Below are 15,290 nucleotides of genomic sequence, written 5' to 3' on the forward strand. Positions count from 1 at the left end.
TATAACGGGAGTAGGATTTGTTATGAATTGGAAGGTAGGCAGAGAGAGTGTTTCTGTGAACAGTTCAGCGACAGGGTCGTTCGTATCAGAATCGACACCAAACGAACACCGACAACGATGGTTCAGCTACACATGCCGACGTCTCAAGCTGAAGATGAAGAGACAGAGAAAGTGTATGAGGATACTGAAACGGTAATACAGTATATTAAGGGAGGTGAAAACCTAATAGTCATGGGGAACTGGAATGCACTTGTAGGGTAAGGAGTAGAAGAAAAGGTTACAGAAGAATATGGACTGGGACACGGAATGAGAGAGGAGAAAGACTAATTGAGTTCTGTAACAAGTTTCTGCAAGTAATAGCGAATATCCTATTCAAGAATCACAAGAGGAGGAGGTACACTTGGAAAATGCCAAGAGATACAGGAAGATTTCAGTTATATTACATCATGGTCAGACAGAGATTCGAAAATCACATACTGTATTGTAAGGTGTATCCAGGAGCACACACAGACGCAGATCACCATGTAGTAGTGATGAAAAGTAGGCTGAAGTTTAAGACATTAGTCAGGAAGAATCAATACGCTAAGAAGTGGGATACGGAAGTATTAAAGAATGACGAGATACGGTTGACGTTCTCTAAAGCTATAGATACAGCGATAAAGAAATAGCTTAGTAGGCAGTACAGTTGAAGAGGAATGGACATCTCTAAAAGGGGCAGTCACAGAAGTTGGGAAGGAAACAATAGCTAGAAAGAAAGAAACTGCGAGGAAACCAAGGGTAATAGAAGAAATACTTCAATTGGTCGATTAAAGTAAAGGAAGTACAAAAATGTTCCGGGAAACTCAGAAATACAAGTCGCTGAGGAGTGAAATAAATAAGAAGTGCAGGGAAGGTAAGACGAAATGGCTGCAGGAAAAATTTGAAGGCACCGAAAAAGAAATGACTGTCGGAAGGACAGACTCAGCATACAGGAAAGTCAAAACAACCTACTGTGACATTAAAAGCAAGGGTGGTAACATTAAGAAGAAGAAGAAGAAGAAGAAGAAGAAGAAGAAGAAGAAGATGATGATGATGATGATGATGATGACGATGATGACGATGACGATGACGATGATTATGATGATTGGATTGTGGGGCACTCAACTGCGCGGTTATCAGCGGCCGTACAAATTCCCAACCTTTTCTCAGTCCAATCTTGCCACTTGTATGAATGATGATGAAATGATGAGGACAACACAAACACCCAGTTATCTCGGGGCAGGCGAAAATCGCAAACCCTCCGGGAATCGAACCCGGGACCCCGTGCTCGGGAAGCGAGACCACGAGCTATGGATGGTAACATTAAGAGTGCAGAGGAGAGAGCAGATAGATGGGAAGAGTACACTGAAAGCCTCTATGAGGGGGAAGACTTGTCTGATATGATAGAAGAAGGGATAAAGAATGCAGTATTAAAATCAGAATTTAAATGAGCTTTGGAGGACTGAAGATCAAATAAGGCAGAAGGGATAGATAACATTCCATCAGAATTTCTAAAATCATTGGAGGAAGTGGCAACAAAACGACTATTCACGTTGGTGTGTAGAATGTACGAGTCTGGCGACATACCATTAGACTTTCGGAAAAGCATCATCCACGCAATTCCGAAAACGGCAAGAGCTGACAAGTGCGAGAATTATCGCACAATCAGCTTAACAGGTCATGCATCCAAGTTGCTTACAAGAATAATATACAGAAGAATGGAAAAGAAAACTGAGGAGGCGCTGGATGACGATCAGTTTGGCTTTAGGAAAAGTAAAGGCACGAGAGAGCAATTCTGACGTTACGGTTAATAATGGAAGCCAGACTAAAGAAAAATCAAGCCACGTTCTTAGGATTTGTCGACCCGGAAAAAGCGTTCGGCAACGTAAAATGAGGCAAGATGTTCGAAATCCTGGAAAAAGTAGGGGTAAGCTATAGGGAGAGACGGGTCATATACAATATGTGCAACAGCCAAGAGGGAATAATAAGAGTGGACAACCAGAAACGAAGTGATCGTATTAAAAAGTGTAAGACAAGGATGTAGCCTTTCACCCCTACTGGTCAATCTGTACATCGATGAAGCAATTATGGAAATAAAAGGAAAGTTCAGGAATGGAATTAAAATTCAAGGTGAAAGGATATCGATGATACGATTCGCTGATGATATTGCTATTCTGAGTGAAAGTGAAGAAGAATTACATGATCCGCTGAACGGAATGAACAATCTAATGAGTACACAGTATGGACCGAGAGTAAATCGAAGTAAGACGAAGGTAATGAGAAACAGTACAAATAAGAACAGCGAGAAACTTAGCATCAGGATTGATGGTCACGTAGAAGATGAAATTCAGGAATTTTGCTACCTAGGCAGCAAAATAATCAATGACGAACGGAGCAAGGAAGACATCAAAATCAAATTAGCAATGGCGAAAAGGGCATTCCTGGGCAAGAGAAGTCTACAAATATCAAATATTGGACTTAATTTGAGGAAGAAATTTCTGAGAATGTACGTCTGGAGTACAGCATTGCATGGTAGTGAAACATGGACTATGGGAAAACCGGAACAGAAGAGAATCGAAGCATTTCAGATGTGGTGCTACGGACGAATGATGAAAATTAGATGGACTGATAAGGTAAGGAATGAGGAAATTCTACGCAGAGTCGGAGAGGAAAGGAATATATGGAAAATACTGGTAAGGAGAAGGGACAGGATGACAGGGCATCTATTCATCTACATCTACATCTACATTTATACTCCACAAGCCACCCAACGGTGTGTGGCGGAGGGACATGAGGGAATGACTTCCGTGGTACTAGAGGGAGCTGTAGAGGGCAAAAACTGGAAAGGAAGAAAGAGACTGGAATACATCCAGCAACTGCTAGTGTGAGATGAAGAGGTTAGCACAGGAGAGGAATCCGTGGTCGGCCACATCAAACCAGTCAGAAGACTGATAAAAAAAAAAAAAATTATGGTCAAACGACAGGTACAGTGCTGTGACCCAGTGCCAATCACCACAGTTGAACATTACACTGGAAGTGAAGGTGAGTGCAGCGTGGGTGGCTCAGGACGCCATTCGCGCCTTATACGCGTCGATGTCACCAAGCATGGAACAAATTATCAGGAACCGTGGCGGACCCTGTTCCTACTAGGCATCAGAACACATGCTGAACCGAGATGAGTGAAATGCTAATCACTTCTGCAGAACATACTAATGTACATGTCCTGTGAATTTGAACGTCCGATCTCTTGTCGTTCAAGATGTTCCCTTTTTTCTCAACTCGAGTGTACTAGACCCTCTTTAAGCACTATAAGCCTGAAATAGGAATTCTCAAACACCCTGAAGAAAGGGAAGAGCCCATCGATGAAGATGTGATGGGAGACATGATACTCCCAGAATAACTTGACATAGCGCTGAAGACCAAAGCCGAAACAAGGCCCCAGAAGCAGACGACATTCCCTCAAAATTACTGATGTTTTTGTAACAGTCATCCATGACAGAACTATCCTAATTCGTGTGCAAAATGTATGAGACAGGAACACTACCCTCATAGTTCAAGAGGAATGAGACGGGAGAATTAGCCACAGACTTCAAGAAGAGTGTAATAATTCCAATTACAAAGTAAGGAGATTCTCACAGATGTGAATATTACACAACTATCAGTGAATTACGAGGTGCATTCAAGTTCTAAGGCCTCCGATTTTTTTTCTCAGGACTGGAAAGAGATTGTGAATTGTTTTAAAATGAGGTCGCGTTCATTGTCAATACGTCCCAGAGACGGCAGCACCGTACAGGCAGATGGAATTTTACCGCCAGCGGCGAGAATGAGAACTGTTTTAAATACTTAAAATGGCGACGTTTTCCTTACTTGAACAGCGTGCAATCATTCGTTTTCTGAATTTGCGTGGTGTGAAACCAATTGAAATTCATCGACAGTTGAAGGAGACATGTGGTGATGGAGTTATGGATGTGTCGAAAGTGCGTTTGTGGGTGCAACACTTTAATGAAGGCAGAACATCGTGTGACAACAAACCGAAACAACCTCAGGCTCACACAAGCCGGTCTGACGACATGATCGAGAAAGTGGAGAGAATTGTTTTGGGGGCTCGCCGAATGACTGTTGAACAGATCGCCTCCAGAGTTGGCATTCTGTGGGTTCTGTGCACACAATCCTGCATGACGACCTGAAAATGCGAAAAGTGTCATCCAGGTGGGTGCCACGAATGCTGACGGACGACCACATGGCTGCCTGTGTGGCATGTTGCCAAGCAATGTTGACGCACAACGACAGCATGAATGGGACTTTCTTTTCGTCGGTTGTGACAATGGATGAGACGTGGATGCCATTTTTCAATCCAGAAACAAAGCGCCAGTCAGCTCAATGGAAGCACACAGATTCACCGCCACCAAAAAAATTTCGGGTAACCGCCAGTGCTGAATAAATGATGGTGTCCATGTTCTGGGACAGCGAGGGCGTAATCCTTACCCATTGCGTTCCAAAGGACACTACGGTAACAGGTGCATCCTACGAAAATGTTTTGAAGAACAAATTCCTTTCTGCACTGCAACAAAAACGTCCGGGAAGGGCTGCACGTATGCTGTTTCACCAAGACAACGCACCCGCACATCGAGCTAACGTTACGCAACAGTTTCTTCGTGATAACAACTTTGGAGTGATTCCTCATGCTCCCTACTCACCTGACGTGGCTCCTAGTGACTTTTGGCTTTTTCCAACAATGAAAGACACTCTCCGTGGCCGCACATTCACCAGCTGTGCTGCTATTGCCTCAGCGATTTTCCAGTGGTCAAAACAGACTCCTAAAGAAGCCTTCGCCGCTGCCATGGAATCATGGCGTCAGCGCTGTGAAAAATGTGTACGTCTGCAGGGCGATTACGTCGAGAAGTAACACCAGTTTCATCGATTTCGGGTGAGTAGTTAATTACAAAAAAAATCGGAGGCCTTAGAACTTGAATGCACCTCGTATTCACGGCTGCAAATTACTGACACTAATTATTTACCAAAGAATGAGAAAAGTGGTGGATTTGACCTCGGAGTATATCACTTTGGTTTCGGAGAAATTTTGGAACACGCGAGGCAATACTGACTTATCTTAGAACATAGGTTAAGGAACGGCCTACGTTTATGCCATTTGTAGATTTGCAGAAAGTTTCTTACATTGATGGCAGGAACACACACTTTAAATTTCTGAAGGTAGCAAGGATAAAAAGTAGTACAACATGTACAGTATCTAGACGGCAATTGTATAAATTTAAGGGCATGAAAGGAAATCAGTTGTTGAGAAGGTGGTTGTCGCTTTTCCCCGATATTTTTCTATCCGTATAACAAGCAAGTGGGAAAGAAAATCAAGGAGAAATTTGATAAAAGTTCAGAGAGAAGAAATAAAAGACTTTGCTGTTTATCGATAAGGTTGCAATTCCGTCTGGGACAATAAACAACTTGGAAAAGCAGTTGAACGGAATGAACAGGGTCTTGAAAGGAGAATACAACATGAGAATTAACAAAATGAAAACACGGCTAATGGAATGTAGTCGAATGAAATCAGGCGGCAATGGGAGGATTAGGTTAGGAAATGATGTACGAATCGCGCAGCGAAATATCCGGTGATGGGCGAAGTAGAGAGGATATAAATTGTAGAACTGTATACATGTGAGAGGTGTCTGTTCTGTCACATGTCCGACAGGAGAGAGAACGTTCAAATACACATATTTCTGAAAAAAAAACAAAAAACAAACAAAGAACAGGGGGACGGTTCCTCGACGTTTGTTTCAGTGCGAAAGCACAAATATCATCCAAACTCCTACGGGGATCAGGATTTGTTAATAGTGAGTTTTATGGTCGAGGGACGCTGCATTGTAGTATGCGATAAGCTGGAAATTTGAGTCGGTCAGGCACCGTGTCCGGATTGCCGAATGTGTTAAGGCAACCGTTCGTGAGAATCGGGTCCGGAACAAATTTTCAACTTTCGCCACTGCATTAGATCAATGTTCTGTGAGCTTAGCCGGCAAGCTTTCCCACCCATCCTTCCCCTTTCCTTCCCCTTCCTTCAGATAATGTTTAAATAAACAATAACAACAGCAAGAATACCGTTTCTGATAACCAGGAATTTGTTAATATCGAATGTACAATTAAGTGTCTGAAGGTATTTGTCTGAAGCGTGGCACTGTACAGAAGGGAAACACGAACGATAAACAGAAGAAAGCTGAAGATAAGGTCGATAGATTGTGTAACTAGTGAGGAGCCATTGAATAGAATACAGGAGAAAAGAAATTTCTGGTATAACTTGAGTAAAAGAAGAGACCGGTTGATGTAAGACATTCCGAAACATCAAGTGATCGCCATTTGTGTATTATAAGCAAAGGGGGAGAGGCAAAATTGTTGATAAAGGCCAAAAGATGAACACAGGAAGCAGGTTCAAATGGATGTTAGTAACATCAGTTATTCTGAGATGAACTGGATTGCAGACGAGAGAGGAGGAGTGAGATCCGCATCAAACCAGTCTTCGGACTGAACACAACAACAACAACCATCTTGTTAGGAACCGTTGCATTTAGACTATAAAACCGCCGAATACCATCATAACTCGGAGGACGAGTTTCCGCAAGATCAATAAAGATACAACGGTGGCGCACAACAGTGTTTGTGGAACAAGAAAAGCGGCGATGATAACCAGCCGTTGTTTCCTAATGAATAAAGAATAAGAAATTCATTGTATTCTATCAGATTTATTCTGTATACATCCCTGACTGACGCATTGTTTGAGTGGTGCCAGATAGTCGAAATTGTTGCCATTAATATTATACGATTTCGTTTTAAAGGAAGTTATTAATAAAGTATTACGAGCCACAATGAATGTATCGATTTTAACGGAATAAGTTATACGCAGAATCAATTTGCGCAAGTAATTCGTAGTTCCCTTTCTACATATTGACAGTGTGTGACTACGCGATATTGGTTTTTTTATTAGCAATTGCTGTATGAAGGTGGGCGAGTTATTAATTCTTAGTTTAGTGGAGTATTAGCTACCCTTGGCTTTATTAGTTGCCCGGCAAGTTGATTGTTGTTGTGAGCAGAGCTATTAGTACGCAGTCAAATAGTTCAGACGGCTCGCAGCACTATGGGACTTTACATCTGAAGTCATCAGTCCCCTAGAACTTAGAACTACTTAAACCTATCTAACCTAGGGGCATCACACACATCCATGCCCTAGGCAGGATTCGAACCTGCGATCGTAGCAGCAGCGCGGTTCCAGACTGAAGTGCCTAGAACCGCTCTGCTACAGCGGCCGGCATTACACAGTCAGATCGCATATTTTTGAGCAAAGTGAGTTTTTCGCTGGAACATTTATGATATGGGTATATGTTAATATTACACCCCTAATAGGTCGATTCACCAGAGGAATAAAAAAGACTTCAAAATTTTTACAAAACCCGAACATTTCTGAAATTAGTTATTCAACACAGTGGCAGACCCGCCACAGCAGTGTACGTGAGGTCGCCACGGAGTTGGCTTCTTTAGACGTCTGGCCAGGCCTGACCAGCTGCAAAATCTCCGTTGCCGTTTAAAACAAATTACCGCACTGTCGTTGACGGTATCAGTGGGCTACTCCGTTTTGTTCTGGCTTCCGTATCTATTTCCTACGGTACCGTGGAGCTGGGATTTCAATGTGTACCCGAAATGCAGACAAGTAAGAACGGCCGAACAAAAATCGAGTAACTAACTTTATTTTTTCGTGGTTATAGGTGAAACTTTACTACTACTCTTACACCGGACACCGGAGATAGAACAAGTTCATACCATATCGTATTGCGTAGGCAAAGATGTAGAATACCTACAAATTTTTCAGAGCGCGATCAAAAACAACAGCGCTCATAGATATCTACAGAGTTGAAATGTTAAGTTGCACGAAGATCAGTTAGCACAGAAAGTTAACCGAAGTATCACCGCACTAGATCTAACCTATGTTGGATTCCGAGGTCGAGAGGAGGAGATTAGTGTTTAACGTTCAGTCGACAACGAGGTCATTAGAGACGGAGCACAAGCTCGTATTGGGGAAGGATGGAGAAGGAAAACAGCCGTGCCCTTTCGAAGAAGCCACGACAGCATTTACCTTAATAGATTTAGGGAAGTCACAGAAAGCGTAAATCAGCACGACACGACGGAGGTTTGAACCATCGTTCTCCCGGAAACGAGTCCAGTGTTCTAACCACTGCGCTACCCCGCTCGGTGGATGGCGTATGCGGGGACACTGAGTTCGTGCTGGTAATAGGCAACGTAACTCGTGCAATCATGTCAACGGTGAAACGGGTGTACTTAGATGTGAGAAAAATCAATGGACGCTCGAAGAATGGTAAAAGCTCATTTAGACTAATCATGGTACATGTTGCTACACGTCGACGGCAGGGTTCGAAAAAACACAAAATTATACAAAGTGAGGAATCACGTTTGATCACAGGGTTCTACTGAGATTTCACCCTGTGGTGAAAAATAAAGTGGGACGGAAAGTGGTTTCCTATACGTCAGCCTCCGACAAACGACACAGGATCTTTGTGTGCTACTGAATGGATGTATTTATTAGTCTCTGGCACCTTGGAGGCGACCTGCCCTCTTTATTTATATTTTTAAACTATGTCACAATGTTTTGAAAAATACTGTGTCGAAATGAGGATGCTCCTGTGGCTTTTAGAAAACGTTATTTGCAATACCGTCAGGTGAAAATGTTCCTTCTTTCTGTGTGAAGGTGGAAATGAAACTGCACTAGACAGGGCATTATACTGTTTCGAACTGACTGATAACGGCAGAACTTCCACCACGCTACAGTAAGACATTCTCCATCATAATTTTCCTAGGAAAGAGGCCACGTGGATTCGAAACAAAAGGTGTGTTTTGTTGGGATTAACGAAACCATGAAGAGTAGGACACAGCCCCGACAATCTGTAGCAGCAGCAGCAGCAGCAACAGCAACAACTAAAACTGAATTCGACGGCGCAGTCAGAATAACTCTGACTATAGAAGTGAAAAAACTGGCATAAAATAGCTACAAATTTTTCGAGGCCTCTTTCAGTACAGGTGCAAAGGGACATGAAACAACCAACAGAGTGGTAGATTCCAGCTCTCGTATGCTACGCACCAGTATTATGCACTTAGTTTTTTCTGTGTTTTCTTCGTAGTTTAATTTTTATATGCTGTGCATGTTTTTCAGCACAGTCTTTATTTCCTTTGAGTGGCCAGATACACAATTCAGCAAGGTGTCAGCTTCCACAGGTGACACGTCAGGAGCATAACAGATTTATGTTTGGCTTTCACTGTGTGCGTTTACAGTTTACTTCTTAAGTTAGTCGTGCTAGAATGGATAGGATGTGTGCGTGCTTTGTGATAGCTGGGCGCAGTTCACAAACAGCTGAAGGTGCCTTTGGCTATGGTCAGCCATCTTCAGGCTGTCGCCTCGGGGTGTAGCGCTTATGGAGAATCTGGCGCATCACATGGCTAACCCCAGGTGTGACTAGTGTTGCCCACGGGCTCTGATGGTGAGACACCTTCCAGTGCACCCAAAGCGGTTGATCCGGCTCACCGTACGGTGAGTGTTGGGTGGTAACGGGTTCGTGTCACTCGAGTCAGAGGGTCAATGAAGAGACTGGCCGTCTGGCTTCTCTCATTCACGCTATGACAGGAGACTACTACATCCGCTTCCAAGCAGGCACACAGGTAGAGGGGTTTGCTAGTTGTTGGGAGCGCCAATGTTAAGGCTCCCATAAACAGGCTGACCAGTAGGCCGACCCCTCCCCCGCCCCCCACCCCCTTCCAATATCTCGACACGTTCGTATTTGTGTTGGCTATTTTGTAGGCAGTTGGGTCCGTGTTCTGGGTGTCATGGTTTGTTGTGGACTTGATGGACTCGCTTGCTGCGACCGCTACCTACCATCTCGCACTCCTTTAGCGCAGGCAGGTAGGGTCAACCATGCAGTCGCAATGTGCCCACACACAGTCAGAGGGGTCGGTGACCCACTCAGCTGGAGGGGTGCGGCCGAACAGTTGGGCTGTAAATGGGCGACTTTAGTAGTGCTATGGAGCCCTTTAGGGAGATAGCGTTCAGAGCCAGAAACAAAGCCAATTTGCTCACAGTACGAGGGAACACCGGAATGACAATGGCGTGGGCGTAGCTTGTGTAGTTCGCACTTCTGCCGCTAGACATTTCAGTGCCGCCTATGTTGTCAACCTGGCTTGTTCTCTTCATCTACAGTGATTGCTTTTGCTAGCGCTGTTTTGTTCTTGTTTCGTTTTTTATGGTGGCAAGTTCAAGTGAAAAACGTGCAGCTGTGAAATTTTGTTTTCTTCTCCGTAAAAATGCTGCTGAAACTGTTTTAATGTTGAAAACAGCTTACTAAGATAACGCTATGGGAAAAATTCAAATGTAAGTGTGGTTTGCTCGATTTTAAAATGGCAACATGTCGGATGATGACGAGCCTCGTTCTGGGCGTTTCATCAGGTGCATGAATCGACAAAAACACTGAAAAAAATCCGAGAGCTTGAGCTCACAGACTGCGTTTTATTGGCAGGATAGTTCGAAAAAGTAACAGATCTACTAAGGCGTCTGTCTACACTATGCTTGTCCGTCCTCTTTTAGAATACTGCTGCGCTGTGTGGGATCCTTACCAGATATAATTGACGAAGTACATCGAAAAAGTTCAAAGAAGGGCAGAACGTTTTGTGTTATCGCGAAATATGGAGAGTGTGTGACTGAAATGGCACAGGATACGGGCTGGACATCATTAAAAGAAAGGCGTTTTTCGTAGCGACGGAATCTTCTCACGAAATTCCAATCACCAACTTTCTCCTCCGAATGCGAAAATATTTTGTTGACACCGACTTACGTGGGGAGGAACGATCACCACGATCAATTTAAGGGAAATCAGAGCTCCTACGGAAAGATATACTGTAGATGTTCGTTCTTTCCGTGCGCTATACGAGACTGCAATAATAGAGAATAGTGAAGGTGGTTCGATGAACCCTCTGCCAGGCACTTAAGTGTGATTTGCAGAGTATCCACGTAGATGTAGGCAGACAATTGATCAACTGTCAGAGATTAGTGGGTTATCTTGGAGCTCGATTCAGCGAATTTTAACGGAAGATTAGGGAATGAAAAGGGTTGCTGTCAAGTTTATTCGTCGGGTCCTGAGTAAAAATCAAAAGGAACTTCGAGTTGAAGAGTCATGGTGCTATGGTTACGACCAATAAACAAAGCAACAGTCAAGACAATGGAAGACATCACCATCACGCCATCCAAAAGCATGTCGTCAAGTCAAATCAAACATCAAAACAATTCTGATTTGCTTTTTTGATGCCAAACTGTTAGTTCATTCAAGGTTTGTTCTCGCAAGCCAGGCCATCAATCATAACTTTTATTTGGACGTTTTAAGTAGATAGTGCAACAGTGTTCGTCAAGAAACACCTAATTTGTGGCAGACGGGAGACTGGTTCGTCCATCAAGACATCGCACCTACACCCACAGCTATCTGTGTTGGACAGTTTTTGGCTAAAAATGTGATGTTAACCATCATGCTCCAGTAAACACTGCGCCATTTTGCTCAGTGTGAATCAATAAGAGTTATTTACTGGAGTATTTTCATAAACAGAATGGGGCCATTTTTCCAGGTGCAGGGGTACTGCACGTTTCGAACATCCATTACTCTCAATGAATGTACAGCACACTATTTTAGTGTCTTTGGTTTCCCGACCTTCCCACAGACTCCATAAAATACCGTCAAAAGTTATTTCGGAAGCAATCCTGTCAATTAGCATCTGCCTCAGAATCTCCCTATGTAGCAGCAATTCTTAACCGTTACTCTATCAAACACACACACACACACACACACACACACACACACACACACACACACACACCTCGAGACATTTAGTAGCGAGCCTTGTTTTTGCCGATGAGCAGGCGTTACGAGTACCGTGTAATTTACCTCTACACTTATTCCACAGACTCTTGTTTAGTTTATTTTATAGTTCGCAATCGATTCTGCATTTTCACGGAGTTTCTTTCTCCTTTCTTTCTTTTCCTCCCCCTACCTAACTTCTTATGTCGCATATATTCTAAGTTATTGAAGTATGACGTTAGTTAATAATTTCAAGTTCATCTTCATACATATAGATTTGTTTCAATTGTCTTCTTTACGCCAATCACCCTATCATTTAGGCACGTTTAAACAAAACAAAACAGTGCAGAAATGCAATCATAAGACTAAGACAAGGGTGTTACATGCTTGTCTGTGACTGTTTGCACTGTTCAAAATCGTGTGTCAACTAAAGATACATACATAAATAATTGATGTTCTGTGAGCTTGGAAAGCTCCCGATATAACGATTTGAAGCAGAATCTGCGAGCGGCTCTGCTAATACAACAGTGCGTGTTGATCAACGAGGGATTACGTCAGTAGCGAATATGTCCTGAACGATTACGTCACTGATTTACGCGTGCAATTACGCTGAATGCAAGCGGATGGACGCTGATTTGCGCATTAACACACAGCCATAATTTTCTTCCGCCAGCCGATGCACCGAAGGCTGTGCACGACACAGTTTAACGGAATTTTAAAAGCTTTCTCCTACTGAAGGACACTATTTTTGCCGTGAATCATTTTATCTGCTTTTATATCGAACAATACATATTTTGATAAGTATTTTAGTTACTATGTTACAACTCTATTAGGGTGACAGGCAAATTTCGTAAACTAATGGGTACGTTTTATGGTTCAACAAAGGATAACATGGCTGAAAACACCCACAAACTTGAAGAATCACGGGATGAGGCGCTATTTCCACCGTAAGCAACTAGTAACACATAATTCATAATGCTGAAAATCGTCTTAGGGGTTTTCGATGTTGAACAATTCTGCTTTTTCAAAATTTGAAAGTATATGTAAATTATTTCTTGTGTATTCTTTGTACAATCGCTGTTACCTATGTGTTTTGCATCATCGGCCATTCAATGATGAGAAACGAAAGACAAGAGTCACATAGTGTGATATGTAGGGTAATTTTTTTCCACTGTGCACAAACTGTACGCATTGATCGATAACAGGACACTGTACAAGAAATGTCTAATGAACTTATGTCCGAAAGTGCATGGTTTCCATGCTAGAGAAAATTTATTCAATCATACATTGTTACACAGACTACGGTTTGTACGCACTATACCATGCAGCGGCAGTTACAGTATGTACTGAAAATGGTTTCCATGTGCCTCAACGCATGCTTGTATGCGCAGTAGCATGTTCTGTCTCACACATTCACATCGGCCACACTGCTTACGATCAGCGTTAAAGGCAGTATGAATACGCTGCTCCAGTGTCTCCACATCTGCAATGGGCTCTGCATGCACGATACTTCTGAGATGGCCCCAAAACCAGAAATCGCACGGGTTGAGATCCGATGAACGAGCAGACCATGCAATTGGACGCCCTGGTCCGAACCATCGACCAGGGAAGCTGTGTCCGGACGTCAGCGGCGATGTGGTCTGGAACACCATCACATAACAGCCACATAACCCTTCGAATCGTCAATGGCACTTCTTCCAGCAAGGGAGGCGAAGTCGCCCGCAAGAACCGCCGATAGTTTCGGCCTATTACGCGACGTGGGTGGATGACTGGTCCAAAAACACGGTCGCCCATTACCCCGGCCTACACATTCCGGCTGCTTCCATGCTGATGATACGCTGTCGTCATACCACGGAGGTTCTGCGTACTATCCCAAACACTGCTATTGTGAAACCTGAAGATACCACTCAAAAAAATCAAATGACTCTGAGCACTACGGGACTCAACATCTGAGGTCATCAGTCGCCTAGAACTTAGAACTACTTAAACCTAACTAACCTAAGGACATCACACACACCCATGCCTGAGGCAGGATTCGAACCTGCGACTGTAGTGGTCGCGCGGTTCCAGACTGAAGCGCCTAGAACCGCTCGGCAACAATGGCCGGCAGATACCACTCAGCGTAAAGGTGGTCTCATCTGTGAATGAGACGGATAACACAAATCCCGGAATCGTGGTTGCCTGGTGAAGAAACCAGTGACAAAACTGCTTCGGATGTGGAAAGCATGTCGCTAATAAGCCCTGCACACGCTTTAAGTGATAAGAGTAGTAACAATTGTCATGGAGAATGTTCCACACGGTCGTCTGCAAACAGGGGATAGGTCTCCTGATACAACTTTTCTGCCCGCTCGAATCGGAACCATTGTGTACAACGCTGTATCAAATCCACTACAAGGTGAGTCAGCAAGAGAAGTGAATCGGACACAACATTACCAGTTACTATGGCAGGTGAGGGCGCTAGGGCATGACGTAACAAGAACAGTGCCACCCTCTAGGAGGAAACGATACATACTGTAATTGTGGGTGCATACTAAAACGCGTATTAGACCGCAGCCTCTGTAACAAAATACTATTGAATAAATGGTCTCTACCATGGAAACCATGCATTTCTGGATGTAAGTTCATTAGATCTCTTTCGATCCGTATCCTGTCACTTATCAATCCCCAGAGTTTGTACACGGTGGAAAAATCACATTGTGTATGTCCGGCCAGTTGGAATGTCACTGCGTTTCGCATCTGTGGAGATCAGAAGCTGTAACCTGAAACTTTTCACTTGCTGCTGTTTAGCGCTAACAAGAAAATAGCAAATATCAATAAGACACGTTCTGCACGTAGAGCTCTCCCTGTCGCTATCAATATATTGAAGTTTGCTACAGGGAACACCATATCCACTGCCTGATCACCCTCTCCGCAGCAGAGTGAAAAATTATAAGGATTAGAAGCCAGCACGCAGTTGAGAGACTCACCTGGAACTCGACCTTGTACAGCACCGGGAACTTGCGACGCTGTTCGCACAGTTTGGTGAAGTGTGACAACTCCACGGGTCTGTCCGGTATGGTCGACATGACGCCATTCTCTTCTGCTGGAACAAAAGCAGAGAAGCGAGTGATTAGAGAAAACTGCAAATAAATAAATACAATAAGAACGCTGCTAAGACGCACTGGTTCATCTGCCGTGCAACATATATAATTTCCTGATTTTTCTGTTAGTAAACTCCACCCTCATTGTCTCTCACTGGAGCTCAGTAGAAATTTCTACGAAGGGTGTGATTTACAACGCTATTTAACAAACCAGAATGTCGCACAAATGCCGTACTGTATGAAAACTTTCATGAAATTCCCGTACATGTTACTTATTGATATACCTGTATCC

At 43.5% G+C, this 15,290-nt stretch overlaps 1 protein-coding gene across 1 annotated transcript in view; it reads right to left on the reverse strand.

Annotated features, from left to right (window-relative positions):
• Positions 1 to 14,993, reverse strand: part of LOC126484643 (receptor-type tyrosine-protein phosphatase kappa) — a 707,160-nt gene extending 692,167 nt beyond the window's left edge. The window contains exon 1 of the mRNA XM_050108233.1: positions 14,885 to 14,993. Coding sequence (XP_049964190.1) covers positions 14,885 to 14,983 — 99 coding nt within the window. The 5' untranslated portion in view covers positions 14,984 to 14,993. The remainder of the gene's footprint in view (positions 1 to 14,884) is intronic.
• Between the last annotated feature and the right edge of the window lie 297 nt (positions 14,994 to 15,290).

The sequence above is a fragment of the Schistocerca serialis genome, chromosome 6 (assembly GCF_023864345.2).
Source record: "Schistocerca serialis cubense isolate TAMUIC-IGC-003099 chromosome 6, iqSchSeri2.2, whole genome shotgun sequence".
NCBI classification, from domain to species: domain Eukaryota; kingdom Metazoa; phylum Arthropoda; class Insecta; order Orthoptera; family Acrididae; genus Schistocerca; species Schistocerca serialis.